The sequence below is a fragment of the Cydia pomonella genome, chromosome 23, assembly GCF_033807575.1.
Source record: "Cydia pomonella isolate Wapato2018A chromosome 23, ilCydPomo1, whole genome shotgun sequence".
NCBI classification, from domain to species: domain Eukaryota; kingdom Metazoa; phylum Arthropoda; class Insecta; order Lepidoptera; family Tortricidae; genus Cydia; species Cydia pomonella.
The window spans coordinates 9,208,998-9,234,782 of NC_084725.1; the positions used below are offsets into that span (position 1 = coordinate 9,208,998).

Below are 25,785 nucleotides of genomic sequence, written 5' to 3' on the forward strand. Positions count from 1 at the left end.
CGGAATCTCGTTCCATAACTTGACGGCATGGACAGTAAAGGATTTCTTGTATGTGCGCGTCGTATTGGAAGGAATCGTGAGTAAAAGATTGGTGCTTGATCGAAGGCGATGACCACTACCAGCAGCTAAATAACTAAACCTTTCGGAAAGGTAAGGTGGCGAAGCAGGATTAAATAGAACATTGAAAAGCAATGATAGGACATGCACATCTCGTCGACGACGAATCGGAAGCCAGCCAAGCTGAGATCGAAACTGGGATACATGATCAAACTTACGTAGACCGAAAATGTATCGAATACAAATATTTTGCAATCGCTCGAGTTTGTCCAGTAACTCCTCACTAAGGTCCAAGAAAGCAGTATCAGCGTAATCTAACAACGGGAGTAAAAGTGAACATGCGAGAGTTATTTTGGTTTGAAGAGGAAGGAAATTTTGAAGACGCCTTAGTGAGTGGAGAGACGCAAAAAGTTTATTGCTAATGTCAGAAACATGAGCTGACCAGGACAAGGTTTGATCAGTGATGATACCCAAGTTCTTAACTGTAGAAGAAAAAGGGATAATTGTTCCATCAAAACGCACTTTGGGTACCACCATCTCTAACAATTTGGACACAAAATAAGGACCACCAATGACAATTGCCTGCGATTTTTTTGTATTAACTTTCAAACCAAACTTATTCGCCCAGCAACGAATTGACTCAAGGTCGCCATTTATTCTATCAACTAAAGATGAAAAATCATCAATGCTAGCCGCTGCGTAAATCTGTAAATCATCCGCATAAAGGTGGAAGTTACAATTTAAGGACTCAGTAATGCCATTAATGAAGATCGAGAAAAGGAGAGGAGAGAGTATCCCTCCTTGGGGGACACCAGCAGAAAGGTCACACCACTCCGAGACCTTGTCGTCAACCTTGACACGCTGGCGCCTCCCAAAGAGATAGTTACGGAACCAAGACAAAGCTGCAGGAGAAACATTTAACGTACGAAGAATATGAAGGAGAATATCAAAATCCACCGCATTAAAGGCACTACTGAAGTCTAAAAGTACCAGGACCGTGAGCTTTTTATTCTCAATATTAAAACGAATGTCATCAGTGACCTTCACCAAAGCCGTGACAGTGCTATGCCCGGGTCGGAAACCTGACTGAAACCGATTCAACAAATTATGCTTGTGGAGATGTGAAATGAGGCGACGATTAACAAAATGTTCGATGATTTACAAAATGTTCGATGATTTTCGAAAGTTCAACAATGTCAGCAGTTGTGGACAATCTATTTTGTGGTTCACTAACTTGTACAAAAAAGTTGCATCTAGGAGCGTCCGTCGATCTTCTAGGGAATCCATCTTGAAATATTGCAGTTTCCTTTGATAGGATATTGATCTTTTAGCCATAACACGTGCCTGAAATGCTAAGTGACGAGTGAACCTTTTTTGAATACGCTCTAACCGTAATGAATGGGTAGCATAATGCGGCCTCCAGACAACGCTGCAATATTCCAAAATACTCCTCGTCAGACTATTGTATAGCAATATTTTGGTTGCGTTTGGTTGGTTTTGGTTGCTAAGTATGACTTGCAAATGGGTTAGCAAAACAACTATATGCAACAGTAAATACTATATTTTTTTATTTACCACATAATTTATTGGGCATTTCGTTTAGGGACCTATTTTTATTTCGTAGTCGACTATTTTTCCTGAGATTTGGATACAATTTGGCTGGTTTGAAGATCTACTCATTCTAGGCTGATCAAGTAAAAAAAATCACAATTCGTCCCAAAAAAAAATTAGGTACATATATACGTTTTCGTAACTCGGAGTAAGTTTTTTTAGGACATACGATGAAATTGCGCTAATACAAGGTGTAATAAAAATAGTGGGGATGATTTTTTGGCCTTTGTATGGAGGGTTGGCTGACTTGAACGCCAGATAGAAAAAAAAATCGCGTTTTTTTTTCCTTTACCTAATCAGGTCAGGATTCCAAATATGCCTTTAAACGGATCCTTACTTTTTTGTTACACCTTGTATTGTACAGAATAGGGAGCATTACATAAAAATATTTTTATCGAAATTTGATGAAAAAAGAAATTCGACAACAAAGTAAAAATCAGGCCTTAGATTGCTTGATATAATGAATCTAATAGCACGATAAAATCTCCCAAGATTGTTACCATTTATTCATGAATATCATTTTATTTAGAAAGATTTATTCAAAGTCTTTGCAAACACTATTACACAAGAACTATTTCTTCTAAAACAGAAAAAAGGCCATATCCGAGGAAAACGAATTAAATAAACAAGATACAAGGCAAATCCGTTCGGAAAGGGTTATTTATGGTATCTCCACGATGGGGTCGAGAATACTCGGGAAATCGAAGTCCTTCGCATCAGGATGATGTTAGCGTGTGAAAAAGGTCTGTAATATCTAAGTATATCACTGATTTTGTGATTCCCTGCTTAGAGTTGTTAGTTTAGTTAACAATTTTTCTTAGGACTGAAATTATTAGTTGACCGAGCGTTTATGAAGGTCTCCGTTTCAGCTTGGGCATAATGCTTTCGTATTTTCGGGTGTTGTCCTCTGCAGTTCGCTTATATCAACTGATTTTCGTGAAATCTCGTGAGCAGATTTGATAGTCAGGGTGGTTTTGCACTACGTCCGATCCGAATCCGATCCGAACCCGTGAAAATAAGGTCCGTAGTAGCCTTACAGGTTTCTATTGAGGGTAAGCCACAAACAGATCTTAAACATTTTTTTGCGCCTTAAAGGCAACAGCAAAGTCCCGTTTTCGTAAATAATAGTCTACAAATTATCATTCGACATTTAATTAAATTATGGAAGTTAATTCCAAGTATCCCGAAGGCTACGAATGACGTAATAGAACCTCGTAGCTGATGCTAAAAATAATTTAGCAGACTGTATAAATAGAAGAGGCTCGCGATTTATTAGGCAGATGCCGCAGAAAAGTAATAAATTTAAGTGTAAGTGTACTTACATTATAGAACTCTACAAAATCGAGAATTTAAGCATATCCAGTACAAAAATGCTTGTGCTGCACATTGCCGCATGGTTACCTGACAATGAGTCTGTTTCTGAACTCAAGGTTTACCAGCAAGCGATCGAGCGCAGTATACTAGGTGTTCGCAGAACATGGAGCGCAGTATACTGGGTATTCGCAGAACATGGAGCGCAACATATAATACTCCTTTTTTTGCGTCGGGAGTTACAAATAATTTTACTTGTTCCCAAAGTTGTACAAAATCAATTTGTTTACTTCTCGCGACGACGCAGCACGGGGTTCTTTAAGGTGACAGTCCATTTCCAACTGCAGCTGCACTACCGTTGCGACATTACTGGTGCGACATTACTGCAGCGGCCGACTGCTGCTGCTTGCGGCGTGCAGTCGCGGCAGCGTTCGTCAGTTGATTGTCAAAGTCAATGAATAATGTCACTGTCAGACGTATAAATAAAATTACTAATTTACTTATTTGTATTTTTTACGAGAAGAAGTAAGTGACGATAATGCTACATGGTACACGAAAACGAAAAACAGTTTGCCTTTCTACAAAAGTCACAGTCAGTCGAAGGCAGCTAATATTATTAAAAAACCAGATATTGTTGGTGATCGTTTGTTTGCCGATTAAATGAATAACAATTTAACTTCAAATTGAAGAAATACAACCAAATTACTCGAATTAAATAGTGCAGTGCAGTCGGTCTTGTCATCATTTTACTATGGAATTTGACAATAACACTGACGCATTCAGGCCGCTGCAGTAATGTCGGAGCAGTAGTGCAGCTGCGGTCGGAAATACGTTAAAATTACCATATTAGGTACGTGCAGTCGGTACCGTCATTGATTTTACTATGGAAATTGACAATAACACCGACGCGTTCAGGCCGCTGCAGTAATGTCGGAGCAGTAGTGCAGCTGCGGTCAGAAATGGACTGTCACCTTTAGTCGTGGGCAAACAAAGTTCCAGCAAAATACAAACGGGTAAAAGTAATTTACCAAAAAGCTTATAAACATATCCATAAAATATTGTAAGTTTAATTTATTTCAATAATAATTTAATATCATTTTTAGAGTAAGTCAAACTAACACTGTATGGACCAAGGTCTGAAATAAATGGTTTTTTTTTTTATATTGATTAATTGCATTACAAGTTCGGAACACCCATCACCTTTTAAATACCAAATAAATTTTTGTCTCTAACCCGTTATACTTACTTGCGTATTTGCTTGCATGTAAAAATACGCAAGTAAGTATAACGGGTTAGCACTGATTCAGTAACACGTTATTTTCTCGCGGATTAGCAAAGTAATATTTCTTGCTTTAATTTGAATTTGTGGTTGTATTAAATACACGTTGTATAAAGTGTCAAAATCGACACAATACTTGCAACATCCGTGCCCATATCCGAAGACGTCTCAACTTCTAAATTATCCACAAAAGACATTATTTAGTTAGAATTGGCCTCCAAGTCAATGACAAATTGAAACCGTTATCACTTTTTATGTGTTTCCTAATTTAAATTGGTTTTCACAACACCCCATGTTTGGTGCAATGCAATATGCTGTGCAGCGTATGATTCAAATAAGAAAGCTTACTTTAATTTTCCACAAACCTCTTTAGTTCAGTCAGACATTTATGAAATTGAAACAGGGTAAAGGTGCCTTTATTAACCTCTACGCTACCAATCTCCATTATGTGAAATTTCACTTTCACGATATAATTGATGGCCTGAAATTATCGGTGAGTCAGAATTATAAATTACGCGATTATTTTTAGAACTCCAGGGTGCACGAAAATAAAATTGTAGATGATGTTCAATAGTTAATAATGTTGCGCGTTGGAGGATGAAATTGCCGTTTTGTCAGACAATTTCTTTGGACTACATTTTATTACAAGCTTTCCTGCCTTGCTAGTTAATATGTATATATGTATATTTAGAAATGGAAAGCTTACTTATTTCTCTATACGTATAGGCATAGATAAATAACTAAGCTTAGAGTTCTCACTCCATATATGAGTTTTCTCAATTAATAATAATAAGTGATGAGAACGGTCTGATAGCGAAGTCTCGACCAACACCTTGTAAGATTCTCGCTAGGTGGTTGGATCAAGGATCAGATGCAGAAGACGGTAATCTTGGACACGGCGCGGATAGTCTGGCGGTTCCTCTCTCTGCAGCTCTGACCACCGGCAGCTTGGGCCATGCCGCATTTGTAACGTGTGTATGTGTATTTTGTATTGTTTTGTAAGTGTTTTTATATTTTACTTTGATACATTTAGTTTAGTTTTTAATTAATTTTGTGTTTAGATATATTTTAGTATGTCGCTAGTTCGAGTCTTCCCGAAGTGATGATCTTTCCATTTTTCCCTGAATTTTAGAATTTGTGGTAAAACTTGCAGGCGTATTTGCTATATTTATTGAAATTTATTTGTAGTTTTACATGTATGTAAAATGAATAATTTTATTGTTGCTGCAATAAAGAATATTTACTTTATTGATACAGAATATCCGTCTCTCTCCAATTAAATAAAAATACCAATCAAAACTAAAAGTTACCTTCCGAAATTTACAACAAGAGTCAATGTTATAGACATCCGCATTGTATTGATGAATTCATAAATATAAAGGTGCGTCTACGCTAGAAGAACCGAGCACGAGCGAAGCACGAGCAGAGCCGTTATCGAGTTCGTCGTTCGCGGTGTCAAGCCTGGACGTACAACGAACCTACAACGAGCACTTACCTCAATCGTAGTTTTCCACAGTGTGCTCGCGGGTTTTGGCTAACATGGACGATATCAATAATATTGCAGCAGCCGCTGCTGTTGCAGCGATTATTATAGCGGTAGTCAGTAAAAAAGGAAAAAGGCCAAGACCGTGGGGATCTACAAATCTATATAAAATGAGATCCAATCAACAACACTTGCTAACTATTTTGAGAGGACAAGAAGCAACTGGCCAGTTTAAGAACTTTCTTCGAATGACATCGACGAACTTTGAGAATTTACTACGCTCAATTGGACCGCACATTGCAAAACAAAATACCAGATTTCAGGAGGCTATATCCATTCAGCAGAGGTTAGCGTTGACAATTCTTGGGATATACGAGACCATGCATCAATCTTCATATTTTTTTTATAGTAATCCTCATGTTTTGGGTCCCATATCAATGGATTATTTTGATATAACTCAATTAATTGCAAGGATGCATCTTCAGTCCACGCGTCCATGATGCTCAGCTCGAGAGACCGACGTCTGTCACTAAACACGTCCAGGAGCGCACTGCGAGCGCGAAGCGAATCCCTTTGTGTTCGTCAAAAAACCGACAACTGGCGGAACGCAGCCGAGCACGAGCGAAACGTTCGGAGCGCGCTCGTTCGAGGCTCGTAAGTCGGTCCACTCTAGACGAATTGTGTTCGGCTCGTGCTCCGCTCGTGCTCAGCTCGCGCTTGGCTCGCCTAGCGTGGACCCACCTTAACAACTTCATTGCATTGCCGCCGCGTTCTGGTTAACAGGCGTAACATAATGTTGCGTTCCACGGTTTTACAACGATACAATTTTCAACGCTGGCAGAGTTCGGGCGAATCGAACGTTAAACACACAAGTGTTTTTTTTAAAACACCTTTTAAAATCAAAACAATAAAATATATAGTATTGCTTTCAGATGTATTATGTCAGCGGCTGATCGCAAGATCAGACAGGTCGTGAATTTACTAGGCATATCGTGAAACGTGAAAATCTTTGTCTCGTTCCTTGCGGGTCTCCTATTTTTAGGTAGTTTGCCCTTCGGGCGCCTGAAGCCACCTAACGAACCTATCCTACCTATCTATTGATTTAATGTGACTACCGTCAAAACATTACACAGGAACGTTTCGATCTACCTGATCTTGCAATCGGCCGCCGATATATCTATTTTAATAAAAAAATGGTTTAGTATGTGTTGGCTCGTCGTTACTGGTGAATTCTCAATATAAGTTGAAACGCCGCTAAGATAGAACATTCATGAAGTAGATGATGTTATGCGCCTCTCTAAGGCGTGTAAACAAAAGGAAGAAGAGAAGAGAAAAGAGTCTGCTCGTTTGCCTCCGCTATCATAAAAAAAAATTCGCTCGCTTCTGGTAACATTCGGTAGCTCAGTTGCTTAAGAGCAATTGGGCCGGTAGTCCCAAGTCCGAGTCTTGTCCCAAAACGGTGAAATTTTAAATAATTTCTTTACTTTAAAAGTTTAAGGGGCATATGACATTTGTTTTAGTTCACATTTACATTGGTTTCGAACGGAGAATTAAACTCGCGAGTGGTATAAGTGATCATAACCACACAGCTTTTACGTCTTGGTGGTGAGTTCGTAAATGTTCTTCATTTCGCCTACGCCGACGCAGTTTATGTATTGCAGCCAGTTTTCTGACTTCAGACAACTGCTATCACTGGAAACCAGGAGCCAAATTCTAACTTACACTTTAACGAAAAATGTATATCTAAATTATAGCATTTAAATCGCGCGTGCATTTCGCTCATACTTTTCCGTACACATATTGACGCGAGCGAGACGATCGGGTGTATGTTAAAATTACATCATTGTGATGTGAAAATGTAAGTTTGAATTGGCCTTCACAGCAATAAGTGTCCATATGTATGATGATAAATCAAAATGTTATATGATTTATCGTGCATACCTAAGGTTCAACTTCTATTTATTGTTGACACTAAAACCAGCCTTTTACTGAATTGAATAAGGTATTAGGTGGCCCTAGATCCCAGCCTCAAAGAAGGTCCATCGTTATTTTATTAATTTTTTTACTTATATTTTATACGAACTTGCAGTTTCCTCTATGATACTCAAACAACATGCAAGCAAATTTTTAACCTATCCACGCGTGTCAAGTATGAAATTTTGAAAGTAGACAAGCTTAAGACCCTTCTTTGGCGGAGGAACCTTAGTTAAGATACTGTTTTCGTTACTTGCGTCATGACCCAAATAAAATTTGGGGAGAATTTATTGTTTATGCCCCAAATGAGCGTGGAAAGACAGTTATTTCCTATTTGACGTTTACCGCCCACGCGATTTACGTTAAGTAAACTTTCTCATTTCCCAAGGCAATTTTCAATATTACCATTAAGTTACATAGTAGAATACTTTTTTCTGACTTCAAACAATCTATCGATCAATTCAAATCATATATAATTACAGGCAACTACGGCCTATACATCTTATAGACCAGCATACATTCAATAAATAATAATAATAATTCAGCCTATATACGTCCCACTGCTGGGCACAGGCCTCCTCTGATGCGTGAGAGGGCTCGGGCTATAGTCCCCACGCTAGCCCAATGCGGATTGGGGACTTCATACATTCAATAAATCTTTATAAAATAAAATCATTTTGGCGACTACAGTTTTCTCCTGCGTCGCTTGTTCCCATATAGAGAAATAAGTAATAAGCTTACAGTGTTCACTCCATACATGGCTTTCCTTACTTAATATAATAATAATCTGTATGGGATCCATGGTCAAACTTACGCTTAATAAGTTTTAAACTTGCTTGAAACTTAATACTTAAATATAGAAGTTACATTCATGCCAAGTTCTAGGGTGTCTGCCGGATGGCACCGTGTTCAAAGCTCAAACTAGGGCCTAGAATCAGGAAATTAGAAGAAAATAATAATATGGCGCACCGCGCGAAACTTGCGACGTAAGATTTGACGTACGTGCGTAAGTTTTAACGTTTTACATCAATAAGTCTGGAAGTATCTGGGCGCCAAAAGGAGCCAAGCGAAGCGCAAGGGCACTACCTAAGTATCCTTTTCTCGAAGAGCTTTGTAACTTCCCCTCATGACTTGGGTTTGGTTTATCCCAGATAAACAAAATTCCCGGGATATAATGTCAATAGTGAACCTATTAAACATTGAAAGTTTTAATTACATAGCTCTAATACTTTTTATTGTTGATATTTATTGATATTTAATGATATCTCGCACTCATTCACTAATGAGCATCAAAACTCTTAGGGTAGTTCCCGACGTCCTAGAAAGCTGAAATTTGGTATTTAAGCTAGTTTTAGTACACAAACAATAAAAAAATTCTAAAACTTGCTAAAAGTAGCAAGCCTCCCAACTCTGAAAAACTGTATGAGGTTTCAGTAAATTTTGATGCTAGAGATCTGATAAATGATATATGAACTTCTTGTTTTAAGTAATACATATTTCAGGAAAAATCCTAGTAAATCACCCCCACCCTTTAAATTAGGGGATGGAAATTTGTCATAAGCAACTTACAAAAAAAGTGACATCCCACCAAAAATATTTTTATGCAAAATGTTGCCATGACGGCCAAGCCACATATTTGATTAAGGTGTAGAGTTTGTGAAGTTAAGGGCTTGCAGAGCTATGTTACATTCTTAGCTCTGAATCTGATAACTTTTTGAGTGCGAGCCTTAAAAAAAGTGCCAAGATGAAACCATAAGTGGTTTAATCTTGGCAACATTTTACATCAAAATGTTTTTGGTGGGATACTTCTGTTCAAAATGTTGTTTGTCAAATCCTTTAGCTATCACTAGCTATTTTCGAATTTAATCTATTTTGAGACATACTAACATTAAACACGTGTGTGTAAACCGTAAAATTAGTTTAATGCTAGCTATTTTATTGTATTTAATGTTTGCGTTAAGCTTAACTTTAACTAGTAGATCGACTGGGTCCAATATCATTGTTTATAAGTGTATCTACTTATCTAGTAACTTTTGCTTACAAAACAAATACAACGGATCGAGTTAAGCACCTCCCTGCTATAGAGCCTATTTACCCGTAATCGATATACTTTGTCCCCTATTTTGAGGGTATATCTTAAAGACCCGGTTACATCATACGAATATTATGAGTTTATCAAAAATAATTGGCCAAAACCATCGTTCGTTTGTAACCGGCTAACTAAAGCGGTAATAACTAAATGAAAACAGGTTCTTACAGTAAAAATATAATTGTAAAAAAAATATGTACAATAAAATAATAATATCTGTCAGTACGCGACTCTACACCAAAACAATAAAATATCGTCACTGGCCTTAACATTCTTGAATCTTCATCGAGCCAAACGATGAATACTGGCAGCAGGTGCTACTGAAGGCTACGCGGGCCCACCAGGCGCAAGCAGATGAAAACTTCAGCAGCAATTATCAAGAAATAAGTAGTCTTCAATTTTAGATAAGAAGAAAGGGCTGCAACAATCGTGCGTTCTTAAATTTCGGGTCGGAACCTAACCCAAGCCTCATTCTGTTACAAGAACCAGTGACGTACAAATAAGACTTGGATTAGGTTAAAACACAAGCAGAACTTAAACTATTTTACATATATACAATCTTTACCTGCGTTAGAGGCAGCCCATTAAGTAAGAATTCTTTTTTTAAATAACAATAGAGCGTTTAAGCTTTAATAACATTAGATAAATGTAATTTGATTTGTGCGATACGCCTTCAAATTGTCGAGCAAATTTCCCCCTAGAAAACAAAAAACGAACGAAAAAGGGCATACCGGCCAGTGCGCGCGGTGACTGCACCATGCAGGTTTGCCATGTTACACGTTACCGTAGACAATCATGAACATGCATGGCTGTTGAAGTGAAAACTTCTTTAGCGGCGATGTGCACTTTGTGTGATGGGGAAAAAATGTTAAACTGGCGACAGGTCACGTGACCGACAGATTCGTCAGATTGAAAATTCGTAAGACGGACACGTGACCTGATCGAAAAACTCCATGATGGTTGTAGTAATGATGATGGTGTAAAGTCGTTATAATTATGGATGGAAGTACATTTTTCTGAGAGATAAACTTTTTAATGTTAAATAATTGTAATAGTTCTGAAGTGTTACATTTTTAAGGTAATATAAATTGTCATGTTTGTGTACGATAGCGCAATAAATGAATATTGTATTTTACCACATAAATTATAGTACTTTCATACTATTAATTAAAGCAATTTCTGCAAAATTATTCCCTAACCATCCCAAAATATAAAAAATGCACAACGTTAATATTCAAGTTTTCACCGCTGCCGGCACTCCCGGAGTGCAACCCGTTATTTTTTTTTTGGAAATATTTGTAATAAACCTGCTATCTGTTATACCCCAGAAACTTCCAAAATGCGAAAATAAATGCAGCGCATGCCACGAGTATAAAGGGTCCATAAGAAAAGCGCGCGAACTAGATTTTTCATGCAAGATTCAAATTATTGCTACTCGAGGATCATACAAAAATGTAGTACTTACATATCTTGTGATAAACAAAAACTCGCCAACGATCAGCAGCGGTATCATAATCGAATTTTTATCACCTGTCATGTCATGCCTCACTTTCGTACTTAAAAACTTGTTAGAACGTGACAGGCATAATGACAAATAATAAAGAGCCGACCACCTTAAAGATAAAGATATTATTACAATGTAAACCAATTAATTAATTATTAGGAATATATGTAAATATTATGTACAATTTTAGAATAGATTAGTATGTTGCCCTATATGGAACTATGTTGCTGTGCCCTAACAGGGCATCACATGAACAGCCTTATATTTAAGAACACCTGTACCTGCTATGTGATATGCAATAAATGTTTTCAATTTCAATCTTAGGTTTTATTATTAATAAGATTATCTTAATCTTATCGTTATTATAGAATATGCGACCTATTTTATGATGTATTTTTTCAAGTGCGTAGTGGCGAGAAACCCATACCGTGTAAATGACCCTTTAGAAAACAACACTCAGTCCGTGCCAATGCCAGTCCCTGAACTTCGATACCCTCGTTGGGCTAAATCACAAACTGTTAGTTTAATTTGAACCCTGCATCAGTCAATTAAAGTTCTAAATTACTTTGACCTTTGGTCCTAATTTCTGCGGCTCTGTGTATTCGGGCGGCCCGGGAATTAGAGTTTTTAATCGATATTTTAGGAACTTTTATTTATAATTATACTATTAACAATGTCATACGCATCCCTGGATTTAGTCTAAAAGTTTTTGATTAGAAACATGTTTTGAATAAACATTATTTAGGTTTATGTTTACAGTCAACGATTTTGATTTGTATTTTTTTGTACAGATGGCCCCAAAAATAGGATACCATTCTTTTGCCTTAGGTCCACCATACACAATATTCCTATTTTTGATTTAAATCTTGATATAGTAAATTAGGGTGAACTTAGTTTGTATGAGAAAACAATTAATCAAATGACATGCTACTTTATTCGGTTAATAAAAAGTTGAAACGGAGTATACATTGTAATGGAAATTGAGCCTTACAAGGTTCAGCGCATATTGTTGATAATTTTAACAAAACGTTACGTTTGTGTATCAAAGCCAAATGAGGACAATACGTTTTGTTTCATTTAAAAGCCTGTAGTTTACATTTTTAAAAACATTTTGTAAGATGTTGTTGTCCTAAAGCACCCCAGAGGTGCAAAGGGCCTTCACAAGCTCGCGCCACGCCTTCCTATCTTCAGCTCGCCTTCTGGCCTCGCACCAGCTCTAAAATAAGTACCTATAAGTATGAAAATTATTCCTTAAAACGTTCACTACAGCCATGGGGGGCATGTGCTAAGCAGCAGTATACGTATATTTTGTTATTTATGTACGTTAGAGTCACCTTGGCATGCGATTCGCGTTGGCCATAGCAAAACCTAGTTTACTATCCAATATCCAATAAGAAAAGACGTCGAAGTCTATATAAAGAGGGCCGAAATCTTTACACGTCTAAATATAACTTTGTAACACCCACGCCTGGTTTTATCGAGCATGGCTGTCGCCTAAAAATAGAAAATTTGCCTACTGGACGATGTCAGGCGAGCCTACGATTAGTCCATTATTGTGAGTGTTCATAAAAGGCCTATTTTTAGGGTTAATTATGCTGGGGTTAGTCACAATAATCGATCATGGAGACTCATAAAAATACCATACCAATCTGATTGTTATAATTACCTTTTGATCGGAATATGTCATGGCTTTACTATTCAAAAATATTACGCGCCATAGATAAATATCTTGCTCGTTTTTGCACAGAACGTGCAAGTTTTGGAATGAGCTACCTTCTGAGGTGTTCGCACCATGTCATAGTGCAAGGGAAGTAGCAGATATATAGGATTCTCAAGGGTTACCAACGCATAAGTGGCTCCTCTGTTGTTGCTTATCTCCATGGGCGGCGATGACTGCTTCCCATCAGGCGGCTCGTCTACTCTTTTGCTGCCTATTAGGGTCAGAATTCTTTCCGTTGTCTTATTTCTGACCACTCTGTCTCGCTTGTATTTATGTTTTACCTATATTCTGTATTCTGTATTTATATTTTGTGTACATTTTATTGTGTGCTGAAAAAATCTGTCAAAAGATTATTCCAAATTTTTTAAATACATACTACACTAACTTTCAGGTTTCAATGGTATCTTTAAATCCAATAATAAAGAAGGCCATTTTTTTTTAATATCTCGATAATTTATCGAAGCAATAATTTAATAAATAACTTTCTGTTCCTGTTCCAAACTATCAACTAAAATTTTAAAAGATACCTCGAATCTATCGAGTTAAACAACCCAATCGCGCCGGCAGCCTTTGTCCGGTAAAACAATAGAGATTATCGTCCGGACGCCGGATATTGCGACCGTTCCGGCCAGTCCGGAACATGCGGATCTTTTCTTACTTCGATACATTCTGTTTAGGTTGAGTTCGTGTCTATTTGTCTAGTGTGAAGATGAGCCTGAAATTTGGATTTGGATTTTTTTGTTTGTAGTTTGGATGTGTTGGCTGATTTGGTTCGGCAGATAAAGTTTGTGGAAGTGCAACTCACATATATAGCACTCACTACTGCAGCTGCATTACTGTTTCGACATTACTGTTACGGCTTTGACGCGGGCGCTGTATTTGATAAAATGGGTGATGTTTGCCGTAGCATTACTGCCGCGATTGAGGCATTCTGACAAGATGACAGAAGAAACTGACAGATGTACCTATCTAATAGTCCGAGATAGAAATGGTGTCTTTCACCCGAGTACTTTTCATGAGAATAGTAAAATACATGTGCATTAAAAAAAAACAAGTATAAACTTCAGTCGTATTTCTTGAGGGACTTTCAATTAACAATTAAGGTAAAAATATCGTTATTTATGGACTGGGGAGTTACTTATCAGAATATAAAAGTAAAATACATGTGCATTAAAAAAACTTTAAAAAATTAAAAATAAACAAGTATAAACTTCAGTCGTATTTCTTGAGGGACTTTCAATTAACAATTAAGGTAAAAATATCGTTATTTATGGACTGGGGAGTTACTTATCAGAATATAAATTGTACAACAAATCCATTTAAAAGCAAAATTAATTGCTTATCTTAAAATAAACCGGACAAGTGCGAGTCGAACTCGCCGACCGAGGGTTCCGTACTTTTTAGTATTTGTTATCTCATAATCTGTGAATATTTCATCTATCACGGTTCATGAGATACAGCCTGGTGACAGACGGACGGACGGACGGCCGGACAGCGGAGTCTTAGTTATTACTAAGACCTATTGGGTCCCGTTTTACCCTTTCGGTACGTACGTACTTAGAAAGTACAGTGTTCTAGAGCAGAAACATCATTTTCTGCACACTTTTTAAAACAACAACGACCCTTTCAGATCATGAGAAATTAAAAATTACTATTCCTGTACTGTTTATTTTATTAAGGTGTGCAATAAGAGCATATGGATTGATTTTGCGAGCCATATTAGAGCATTTCATAATCCGGACAAGGGCTGTAGATGGAGTCGCTATTGCCGGTTACGGCAGGAAGATGATGATGATAATTTATAAATAAAATTATAAACTGCTGCTATTGTTTACATACTCATTCTTCATCAATTTTCCATTAGTTACCATGAGTCAAACATTCACCTGCCCTCGGCCAGCGACAAGAACACAAGACAATCCTTCACTGCCGGACTAATACCTATAAAGGAAATGAGAATGCAGCCCAAGATGCGATTTTCCGAGTCCGCTTTCGTAACAACTGGCTGGATAATGGATATGAAATGCTTTATTTCCTTTCATTTCTCATAGCTCATTGCTTACTATTTTAGCACGTTTCTCGTTTTGTTCTTCCAATTATTTGTTCAGCAAGGGATTAATAGTGATGGCTATATTTGTTTCGTTTCGTTAACGCATACACTGTCGGTACGAGATAAGCGCTACGTTCATAGATGATTTTCTTGATTTTCCGCTTTGTGGTTGTAGCGGGTCCCTGGCAGTGAATGTGTTAAGTAAAATATACTTACAAATTATTATTTCGTATCTACCTGCGTGCGTGTATCTATCACTTGTTGCCTAAGTAATAAGTCATTGCGAGCGGATTCGAGACCTTTGTGGCTTCTCGCTCGATGTATGCAACGAACGCTACCAATCTACCTAGAAAACGCTGCCAGCATCTTCGGTACCAATAAATTTTTCGGTATCAATCGGACTTATATGTTTTCTAGCCACCCGCCCCGGCTTCGCACGGTTTAAATAAAACCTTAACAAATTATACACATCAACCTTTCTCAAGAATCACAGTATTGATGAAAACCCTATGAAAACCGTTCAGTAGTTTTTGAATTTATCGCGAACATACAAGACATACAGACAGTCAGACGTGCTTTGGGACTTTGTTTTATATAGTAATATGTAGTGATTTTACCATTAATGTACTTGTATTTGCTTCTATTCAATATTATAAATATCTTACAAGCCTAGTTGTATAGGTATTACTATTACTCTCCTTTCTATAATGGTTTCGAACTAATAGTTGTGAAAGAATTCAGAACGTCAGTTTTTGCCTCGAATGCCATAATGTCACTGGTGAACATCCGACCATAATGATTTTTTAACATGACGGATTCAACACATTCCCATTCTAATAAACTGACACTGGTATTTCTATCAATTTTAGTTTCCGAACTACAGAAGCTACTAGATTTTATGACAAGTAATTTTTCGTAGATGGCGGTAAGTGGTAAGTAACATGAGACCTCATGCATCTAAATACAGATATGTTGTGAGACGTGTATCGGTAGATACGACTTTTTGTCTATAATTAAGACCTTATGCGAAAAATATTTCAAGAGTAAAATGTAAGTATGTAAATATACGACTTTATGCCTGTATTGTACTGATCAATTAGAAGAAATCAAAATCCGGATCAGATCAATTTTGCATAGATACCGTCATTTTAAATAGTATAAAATAAAACTAAAACTTATCCAATATAAAAGGTACAAAGACCTTGTTTAATTTAAAAAACGAATGACCCAGATATTTCAATTTTGTTTTGGCTCTCCAGAAAAGTTGACTTCTTCACATCCGACCTTATGGAACTCGAGGCGAGAGTGGTTTTTCAACAAATAATCCTTAAGAAAAGATTAAGTATTCGGTAGCTGAGCCCAGATGAATGACATGATGTACCACTACTGGTATAGTTTCATTAGGGGCTACACCCCCCCCCCCCCCCACTGCCAAACACGAGTTAATTTCAAACTATTCCCAATAGTTTCCTTACGTATTGTACAAATAATTCTAACAATGCCTCGCTTAAACAATGTACGAGGGTCAAAACTCTGGCCATTGACGTCACGGGTCGCCCAGACTCGGTCAATTTAGTAGCAAAACTTGCATTTGCCGTAAATTCAAAGAAACTTGCTAAAGTACTTTACATTTCGTCAGTAGTTGAAAAGTAAACCTTACTTTATACAAACTTAAAGTTGAATTTACAAGAACAGTTGCAGAACAAGTAATTCCTTTTGAAAGTAACCACTAAAAAACTTTGGCCGGTTTCTTTAAGACAATAGTCGGTAGACTTGCGTACTTACTATAGTTTTAGAGAGGTGCCCGAAATAGAGTTGATGTTTGTCTTAAACTGACACATTTTGGGGGTGTCACTGACATGACTAAATTTGGATGTTGATCGTGAAAGTTCTTTGACCATCTGCAATAAGTCAAACCTTACAGCATTTATGAAACTTAAACTCAGGAACTAAACTGAACAAAAAATCAAAATAACAAAAACAATATACATAATGGATATATACAGAGAATTACTATATTAGCTTAAATATAAAATAGGCCCTTGAGGCATTGTACGAAGAATGCTGGCGGCATTTCCATTGTATCGCAATGCTGATACGTTGTGCGAGGAAGCCGCCTGCTCTTCAGTCACCAGTTACATCAACCAGACGCTTCGTGATTTTTGCAAAAAACTTGTGCGCGCTGGGACCCTACGGGCCTATAGTTTCAACGCCAAATAGCACAAAATGGTACTCTATACCAAGGCTCTTATATTTATAACATTTCAATTCAACATTCCAGCGCTTTCCGCCGCTGCGCCCGCTTTTATATTAGTCCGTTGGAGGTGGGACGGTGCCAGTGTGTCTACGCAGGTGTAATACTCGTAACAAAGATAAGCATGGTTAATTTCGCCTTAGTTAAACAGTATTGGCTACATATATAGCTGTTCAAAATCGAGTTACAACTTTTTGACAAAAGGTTTTTGGACAATACCAGGTGAAGCTTTAAACACGAGCAAATAATTAAAACATAGACTGTGCTCCTCAAACGATGACACTTTTATTCAATAACTTTTAAACATTATGAAGTTTTAGATTTCCTATTTTTGATACAAGTTACATATTAATCATATTATCTTCAATGTACATCATCGTTGATATTAATTGATATACACAGAGAATCAGCTCAACGAGGGGTTAGGGTTATTAGGGTTGGCAACGCGCAAGTAACTCCTCTGGAGTTGCAGGCGTACATAGGCTACGGAGACTGCTTACCATCAGGCGGACTGTATGCTTGTTTGCCGCCGACGTGGTATAAAAAAAAACTTTGTCACGCTTTAAACAACACAAAATTCGCAATAAATTGTGTATTAGAATATTTTTTTAAAGTGTGCCAATAATCAAAACAAGTTATTTTAAATGTCACTATACAAATGTTGCTCAGTTTGAGGAGTATAGCCTACAGTTTAATTTTTTGCTTTTATTATAGGCTCCACCCATAATAATTTGTGCTATGAAAATTATATTCCGCACAAAGAAAATTTAATATTCTATTTATATACGTCATCGTTCGTCGACATCGTCGTTCTATATTATTACTGAGAGTGAAGAAAATAACCCAATTTCCGAGATATCAATGCACCTGCGTGTTTTCCAACGTGTGCCGGAAAACATACTTTCCACCCGCTGGGTTCCATTTCCTTTAGAGTGGAAACCAAATTTAAACAACAATGTGTACGATGATATCTAACTAAAATAAATTTAAGTCATCATTTATGTGTACAATGCCCACGTTGGCAAATTTTATGCCAAAGAAGATATAACACAAAGTTTATTTTTAGGGTTACAATCACGCGTGTATTCTTGTAACGTTTCATGTGAAGGTATTCAGTTTTAGTTAACCTACCTGCGTTCGTTTCGCTACCTGCGCTATCTGCTGAGTTGCGCAACGGATTGGGACAGGTTTCGGAGTTCAAAATTATTTTCCGATCACTGAGCCAAAATAAGTTAGGATTACAATCAACCCTTGCATTTAAAAATACCTAGTCAGAAGCAACTGGTATACCAATGCGTTTAGTGAGAATCTGGGCTATAACCGCGAAAATCGAAGTTCGTCAATTGCGGGCATTTTTCTCTGTCACTCTAATTACGTCTTAGTGAGAGTAAAAGAGAAAGAGCCCCGCAATTTGCGAATTTCGGTTTTCGCGGTAGGCCCCCTGTTTCCATATAAAAGTGTTCGCAACTTTTTGGCGTATTAACAAACCATCAATCTGAAAAACGATCAATATTGCCCTTTGCCTTATTTTCATATCGCATGACCGAGCAAGTTTTATAACTAATGGCTCGATTCGAAAATTGAGATATGATAACGATAAGTTCTGGTTTAGATAAGTTCTCATTTAGATATCGTTTCATCATTCCTATGTCCCGTCGCAAGTTTCGAGCGGCGCGCCCTACCTCTTATTCTCTTCTGATTACCGGCCTTTTTTAGGGTTCCGTACCAAAAAGGTACAAAAGGAACCCTTATGGTGCGACTATGTCCGTCCGTCCGTCTATCCGTTTTTATAATCAGACCTCTATCTTGGTAACTTTTTTTAAACTAACAAAAAACATTTCCGAATCCACTTTTCAATTTAACCAACTTTACTTGTGTTTATTAGACTTAACATTTCTATGAAATTACAATAAAGCCACCTTTCATCAAATAAAAGAACAATAATTGAAATAGGTTCACATGATAGAGAATTATCTTCGAAAAACCAACATACGTGCATTACACCGCGCAAATTAGTTACACAATTTTCCGATAGATGGCTCTGTATATAAATATACTTAGTATAGGTACTTCTGATCAAGAATCTTACGCCTTTATTACACGAGATAATTCAAAGTTGGTACGGAATCCTCGGTGCGCGAGTAAAATTTCATTTCATTTCATTTATTTCATGAAATGAACTCGCACTTGACCGGTTTTTTGGTTACACCGCCTTTAAAACAAGCATGACAATTTTCGAATAAACGGCAGCTTCATAAATATACCTAACAGCCCGTTTAGCCTTCACCGGGCAATTTCATTAACACGTCGATCGGCGGGCAATAAAACTCGTCCACATTTTGTTTGCCCAAGGCCAGAAAGAGGTGTTTTCCTGTTTAGCAAACACGTCAGTGCAGCCACCCGTAGCCAGTTGGAGCCTTTTTGTTTTTTGGTGAGTTGTGAGAGAAAATGTGGAAAATATGATACACGGTAAAATACCAGACACGTAGTTTTTGTTGATTTTAGTAGTTGATTTATATTTTCACGATTTTCACACATTGTTTTAACTGAAAGTAAGCTAAAGCGTAAAGGCGTCGACAAAAAGTGCCAAATTATAGATATCAAACAGATTATATAATCTTTAAAGGCACCAACTGATTGCTTCTTTAATAGTATTAGCGCGAAACTTTCTTATAAACGTATTTTAACAACATATTTAATAATTTTATTAGTTACGAGTACGTATACAATATGAATTGTTCACAATGGCGCTCAAATTAAACGACAGAATAAATAACAAAGTTATGGAGCTGTCACTGCTGTCAGAACTTTGTGTCAGTAGGTGTTGGATAAACCGCATTGTGAGGAGGTTCTCTGAAATGTCATTCCCCTGGCCTGGCTGTCGCAGCCGAGTCAATTGCTTGATAAACCATAATACAATTCAAGAATTTTCATTCCAATAATCACCAATACTGTGCGGTAATCAACACATAACAACTCATCAACTCAACTCATCTACACCATCCATCTTCATATCTTAACATTCATTACCACCATCACCTTTCATAACAACACAACATCATCCCAGTGTCACATAATTAATTCATTAGAGATATAAAACATCACACAGACCTTACGGATCCAGCCGCCCGTACACTTCGCGGGGACTGGACCCAAAATTTTAAACGCATAATAAAAAAAAAAAAAAAACTGTGCGGTAATTTCAACTTAGTAAGTGGTCAGTTTTTTAGTGGTCAGTTGTACCAATACAACAGAATGGATTGAGAATATAATTTCCCGCGTTATGATATTGTAAAACTACCCAATAGAACTATAGTTCTACTGCAATTACAAAACTATGGTCCCCGAGTGTGCGGTGATTAATTATCAATACCAATTCTTTTTGGTTTTGTGTGAGTTTTTCTTCTATTCTTAGAAATATTGTGCCATAGAACTACGACATTTAAATAATAGTCACACCTGGGGTCCATTTCTCAAACGGTATTCGTCTAATATTATTAGTGTGTTGCCATAGTAACCTATACGATATGACTGTTCGTGGACTAATAATATTAATCTAATATGGTTCGAGAAATGGGGCCCAGTTCGTGGACTAATATTATTAGTTTAATATAAGCCCTAAGGGCCCATTTCACAAACGGTATTAGTCTAATATTTTAGTGTGTAGCCATGGCAACCCATACGATTTGACAGTTCGTAGAACAATAATATTAGCCTAATACCGTTCGAGAAATGGGCCCCTGAACGAAGATATTCCTGGTAATTTTGTACCATTGTTGGGAGTTTTGGGACTATAGTTAGGTGTTTTTACGATACTCCACTGCCTAACGGGGAAACCGAAATGACGGAAAACCACGAGTCAGAAGGTCGGACGACATTAAAAAGGCGGCAGGGACGACCTTGCATAGAATCATCGCATACAGAACAATATAAAAATCCATGAATAAGTGGAAGAAGAAGATGGTACCCACGGAATACGTATCACTGGTTCGCTTGAGCAGTTAACTTGAAAAGCAGAGATCATTGAGAATATACTGCATGTAACAGACGCGTTCAACTTTCATAAGCACCACCGTGAGTGTCAATGTGTGGACTGAAGAGTTACAAGTCGATATATAGATATAAGAGAATATTGATATTTTGCTCTTAGTTTAAATTTTTCAGTTTTTACTTCATTATTCGGTCTGATTATTATTTATATGACGATTTCTTTTTAATTAAATTTGAGTACAATTTGGCTGGCTCAAACAGGTCCTCGTTCTGGGCAGGATAAATACAAAATAACAACTTGCGTCGAAAAACATAGTGTGATTTTCCGAAAGTACAAAAAAAATTGAAATACTAAAATAGTTACCATACTTTTTCGTAACTAAGTGGAAGATTTTTTATGACATACGGTGAAATTGCCCTTATAGTGTACCTACAGAATAAAGCCCTTTGTCTATGTACCATAATTTATCGTTTACCGAAAATAATTCAACAACAAAATATAAAAATGCAGTCCATATTGCAGTTACTTATTCTAGCTACGACTGCTTTAATTGAATGCCAATGTTTATTGGAAAAATGAACGACAACTTGAGTTTCTCTGATTTATCAATAAATATTAAAAATAAATACATAATAAATACTAAGCAAGCAATAAGAAGAAATTCGAATTTAAGTACTTAGCACGCAATAAGGATAAATACCTATAAACATCAAAAGTAAATTGACTTGTCGAAAACACATACCTAAACTTGATGATATTGCAAAAATGTACTATATATTCTACAGGTTACAAGTTATGACAATGATCATATATGTCAAGCTTATTCGTGAGTATTTCAGTGAGAATGTCATGTGCCTTATAATTGGCAACACAGTGGAAAACGAGGCGGATTTTTATTTTTCATCACACTTACTAGAAAAAGATCTCATTTCATGCAGTTGTATTAAAGGACAAAGGCCTATACTGTAAAAAGCTATAACTCCCTAGGGAGTTATAACTTTTTTTAAACATTCTGTCGCTAATTGATACGAACCATGTACGTTAACTTTTAAAATACTGCCGTTTCTAATTTAATGTTTTTGTTTATATTTAAAAATATTTAATTTCATTGATAACCGTTTAAAATATTTTTTTAGCCTTCGATGCCTAACCTGTCAAACAATGACAATAGTGCGGACGGATTTTTTAAATTTTTACCGTATATAAGAATTATTTCGCTAAAAATTTAGTTTTTTCTTCGCAAGTGTGATGAAAAACATTGTGTGTAACCCCGGGGGTAAGAATATTGCCATCTCGTGTCTTTAATTCCCTCTAGCCAATGGCTGTCGGGAATTATCACCCTCGTGTCCAATATTTCACTTACCCCCCTCGTTGCACAATGCACTATATTTCATGCAAATACTTAAATGTACTGAAGGTGTTTGACCTTAGGTTTTGGTTATATTGATCCCCCCAGGACTTATAGATTGAATTCATACGAACCAAGCAAGTATAAATGAGTTTTACTTTTAAAATACTGACATATATAAATTTATATTTTTGTGTATATTTATAAATATTTAATTTAATTAATTTAATAGCCGTTTAAAATATTATTACACAATTATCAATCACGGCTGAATGCCGGATGGGTCTATGCCTTTTTCTACTCTTCGTATAAAACTTTACCCCATATGTAGGCACTTTAAAAATATTACTAGGACTGTCAAATATCCCACCACTCATGCCCTAATAAAGTACCTATTGCGAGATGAACTTATTGTAACCATTTTATAAAAATAAAATATGAAGTGCAAGGAACACCAGAGTATCATTAAAAACGCCAAATACAACAGGAAGGCCTAGACAAAATACAATCATTCATAGAAAACGCCAATAGAATCTTAAATAATGTATGGAAATAGTCACATGTCTTTTCGTAGCATCTGTCATCCCGCTACATATTTACGTACGTCACTGTCATCTCGGCTAGGCCCCCAAGACAATATAACGGTCAGCAACTTAACTCTATCCCATTGTCCTCAGAATGCTGTGGTACTGGCGCTTGTGGGGCGTCCTGCTGTGCGCGTACGCCGTGCTCGCGCAGCGCGACGAGGGCCTGCTGCCGCGCGGCTCGCGCGTGCGTGTGAGCGAGCCCCCCAAGAGTGATGAGCCCAGCTGCGACCAGCTCAAGGCCATGTGGAGGTCAGTACCTATTTCTTCGTCGTTTCACAGCAGACAGATTATGGTCGTTATTAGTAGCAAGCTTCACCACACCACGAAACTGTTCAAGGTCATATCTACAGACATTGAGCATGCCAGTCATGTGCTGTGGCAGACAATAGTTATTTGTTTTACAAGGGGGAAAAGTTGTTGTTTAACCGCTCGTGCTAATATTGATACCCGAGCAAGCGAAAGTCTCCAAAATTGAACCACGAGCGTAGCGAGTGGTTCTAGAAGTGGATTCTTGAGAGTTGCGAGGGTTTCAAGACACGAGGGTTAAACTAACTTTGCCTCCGAGTGAAACCAAACATTTTTCACCACACCAACGCGAGGAAAATACTAACTATGAAATACCAAAAAAAAAAACAAATCAAATCCAAATTAACGTAATTAAAAATTTATCATCCAAAATCGTCATTTAAAAGTCAATTCTAACAGCTAACGTAAGGAAACGACTCAAAATTTGAATCTAATTACTTTGCCTCACATGTGGATAAAATGTAACTTTCTCATTAGTTTTGGAACAATCAAGAGGGCCTTTACCAGTTGGTGTGGTGAAAAATAATATTTTTATACACAGTGCGTCTATCAGCGTCTGCGCGGCCGTGTAATGATGGATATAAATTCGTTAATTAAACTGTAAAGAAGATTAGAAGAATATTATTTTATCTGCCACGGAACCCTCAATGTTTGTAGATATAAACGTACCTTTATTCAAACCGACCTTTGCTAAACCGACATTTACCGCGGAACGGGCTTTTAATCAATCATCATCATCGTCTCCTAGCCGTTTTCGGCCACAGCAACTGCTTTCTACCGCTGAGAGTGTCGCTGGTGCGCTCTCAGGTGACTGACGTAGCCAATCTTAGCAGCGAATGTGCGGCCACATTCGCTGCAGGTCAGCACTCCTCCGACGTAATTATATGTTATGGCCATAGGTGGTCTGGCCTTTAGCTCGTCACGCTTATCGTCAAGTTCTGTGCGTCGCCTGGCTTCGAATTCACGCACCTGCGTCTGCACAATATGCCTCCACTGTGGACGGTCACCAGCTAGACTCTCCCATGTCGTTGGCTCTATATGAGCTCTCTTCATATGCCGCTTCAACACATCCTTGAACCGCAGAAACTCGCCGCCTCGCTTTCGCTTACCATTTTGCAGTTCGTAGTAGAAGATGCATTTCGCGACTCGGTCCAATAAACAACACACTGTTGTGGATGTGGATTTATGATCAAAGTGTCATATACAGTTTATATTGAAGCCACGAGGCTTGTGTTTACTCAATAACTGACTTCCCACGTCTAGGTAATACGACTAATATAAAACAATTGTAACAAACTGAAAGAAAACTTCTAAATGACCGTGATCATCATATCAGATACATAGGTACTTTTATATCATTTCTTTCTTATAAAAGTTACAACATTATACATAAGTATTGCAGGCATTTAACCTTTGCTTATAAAGATATCAATTCAAGCCCATATATGTCCAACTGCTGGGCACAGGCCTCTTCTCATGCGCGAGAGGGCTTCGGCTATATAGTCCACATGCTTGCCAATGCGGATTGGGGACTTCACAACCACATAACGTTTGAATAACTCCGTAGATGTATGCAGGTTTCCTTATAGTGTTTTCCTTTACCGAAAAGCTAGTGGTAAATATAAAATAATATTTCCTACATAAGTTCTGAAAAACTCATTGGTACGAGCCAGGATTTGAGCCTGCGTCCTCAGGATTGAAAATCGGACGTCATATTCACTCGGCGACCACCGCTTTAGTTACCATGTTTCAAACAGAGACAGCAGAGAAAACTTTATTTAATTATACAATTCTATAAGGTATGATTCCCACGGCTTCCACTGGACTAAGTTTCTGAACTTTAAATATCATCAAAGCAATCAGATGACTGGAAACTACATCCCAACAGGCGTAGACGGAAGCGGATACGTAGAGTAACGTTACATTGTGGTCACTAAGTTGCATATTGCCGGCCTGTTTGACGTCTAACTTTCGTACCCATCGTAAAATGGGCCGGCAAAGTAAAGACTAGTTGACTATCTTAAGCAAAGTTCGTGAATGGAAAATATGGAAAAACTTCCAAAATATTTGATATGTGGGGTCATTTTCAAAAAATAAATCTGCGGTCTAATTGCCGCGACCCATACAAAATGTATGAAAAGAGTGGTGGCAATTAGAAGCAACAGCCGACATATTTTCAGAGAATGACCCTTTGCTGTATATAGACTCCTTAACTTGGCGT

General features: G+C 37.4%; 1 protein-coding gene across 2 annotated transcripts in view; it reads left to right on the forward strand.

Moving 5' to 3' along the window:
• LOC133530773 (uncharacterized) overlaps positions 1 to 25,785 on the forward strand; it is a 156,286-nt gene that overhangs the window by 70,968 nt on the left and 59,533 nt on the right. For both annotated transcript variants that reach the window (XM_061868843.1, XM_061868842.1), the window contains one exon: positions 23,349 to 23,507. In XM_061868843.1, the coding sequence (XP_061724827.1) occupies positions 23,350 to 23,507 (158 nt within the window). In that variant the 5' untranslated portion in view covers position 23,349. The remainder of the gene's footprint in view (positions 1 to 23,348; positions 23,508 to 25,785) is intronic.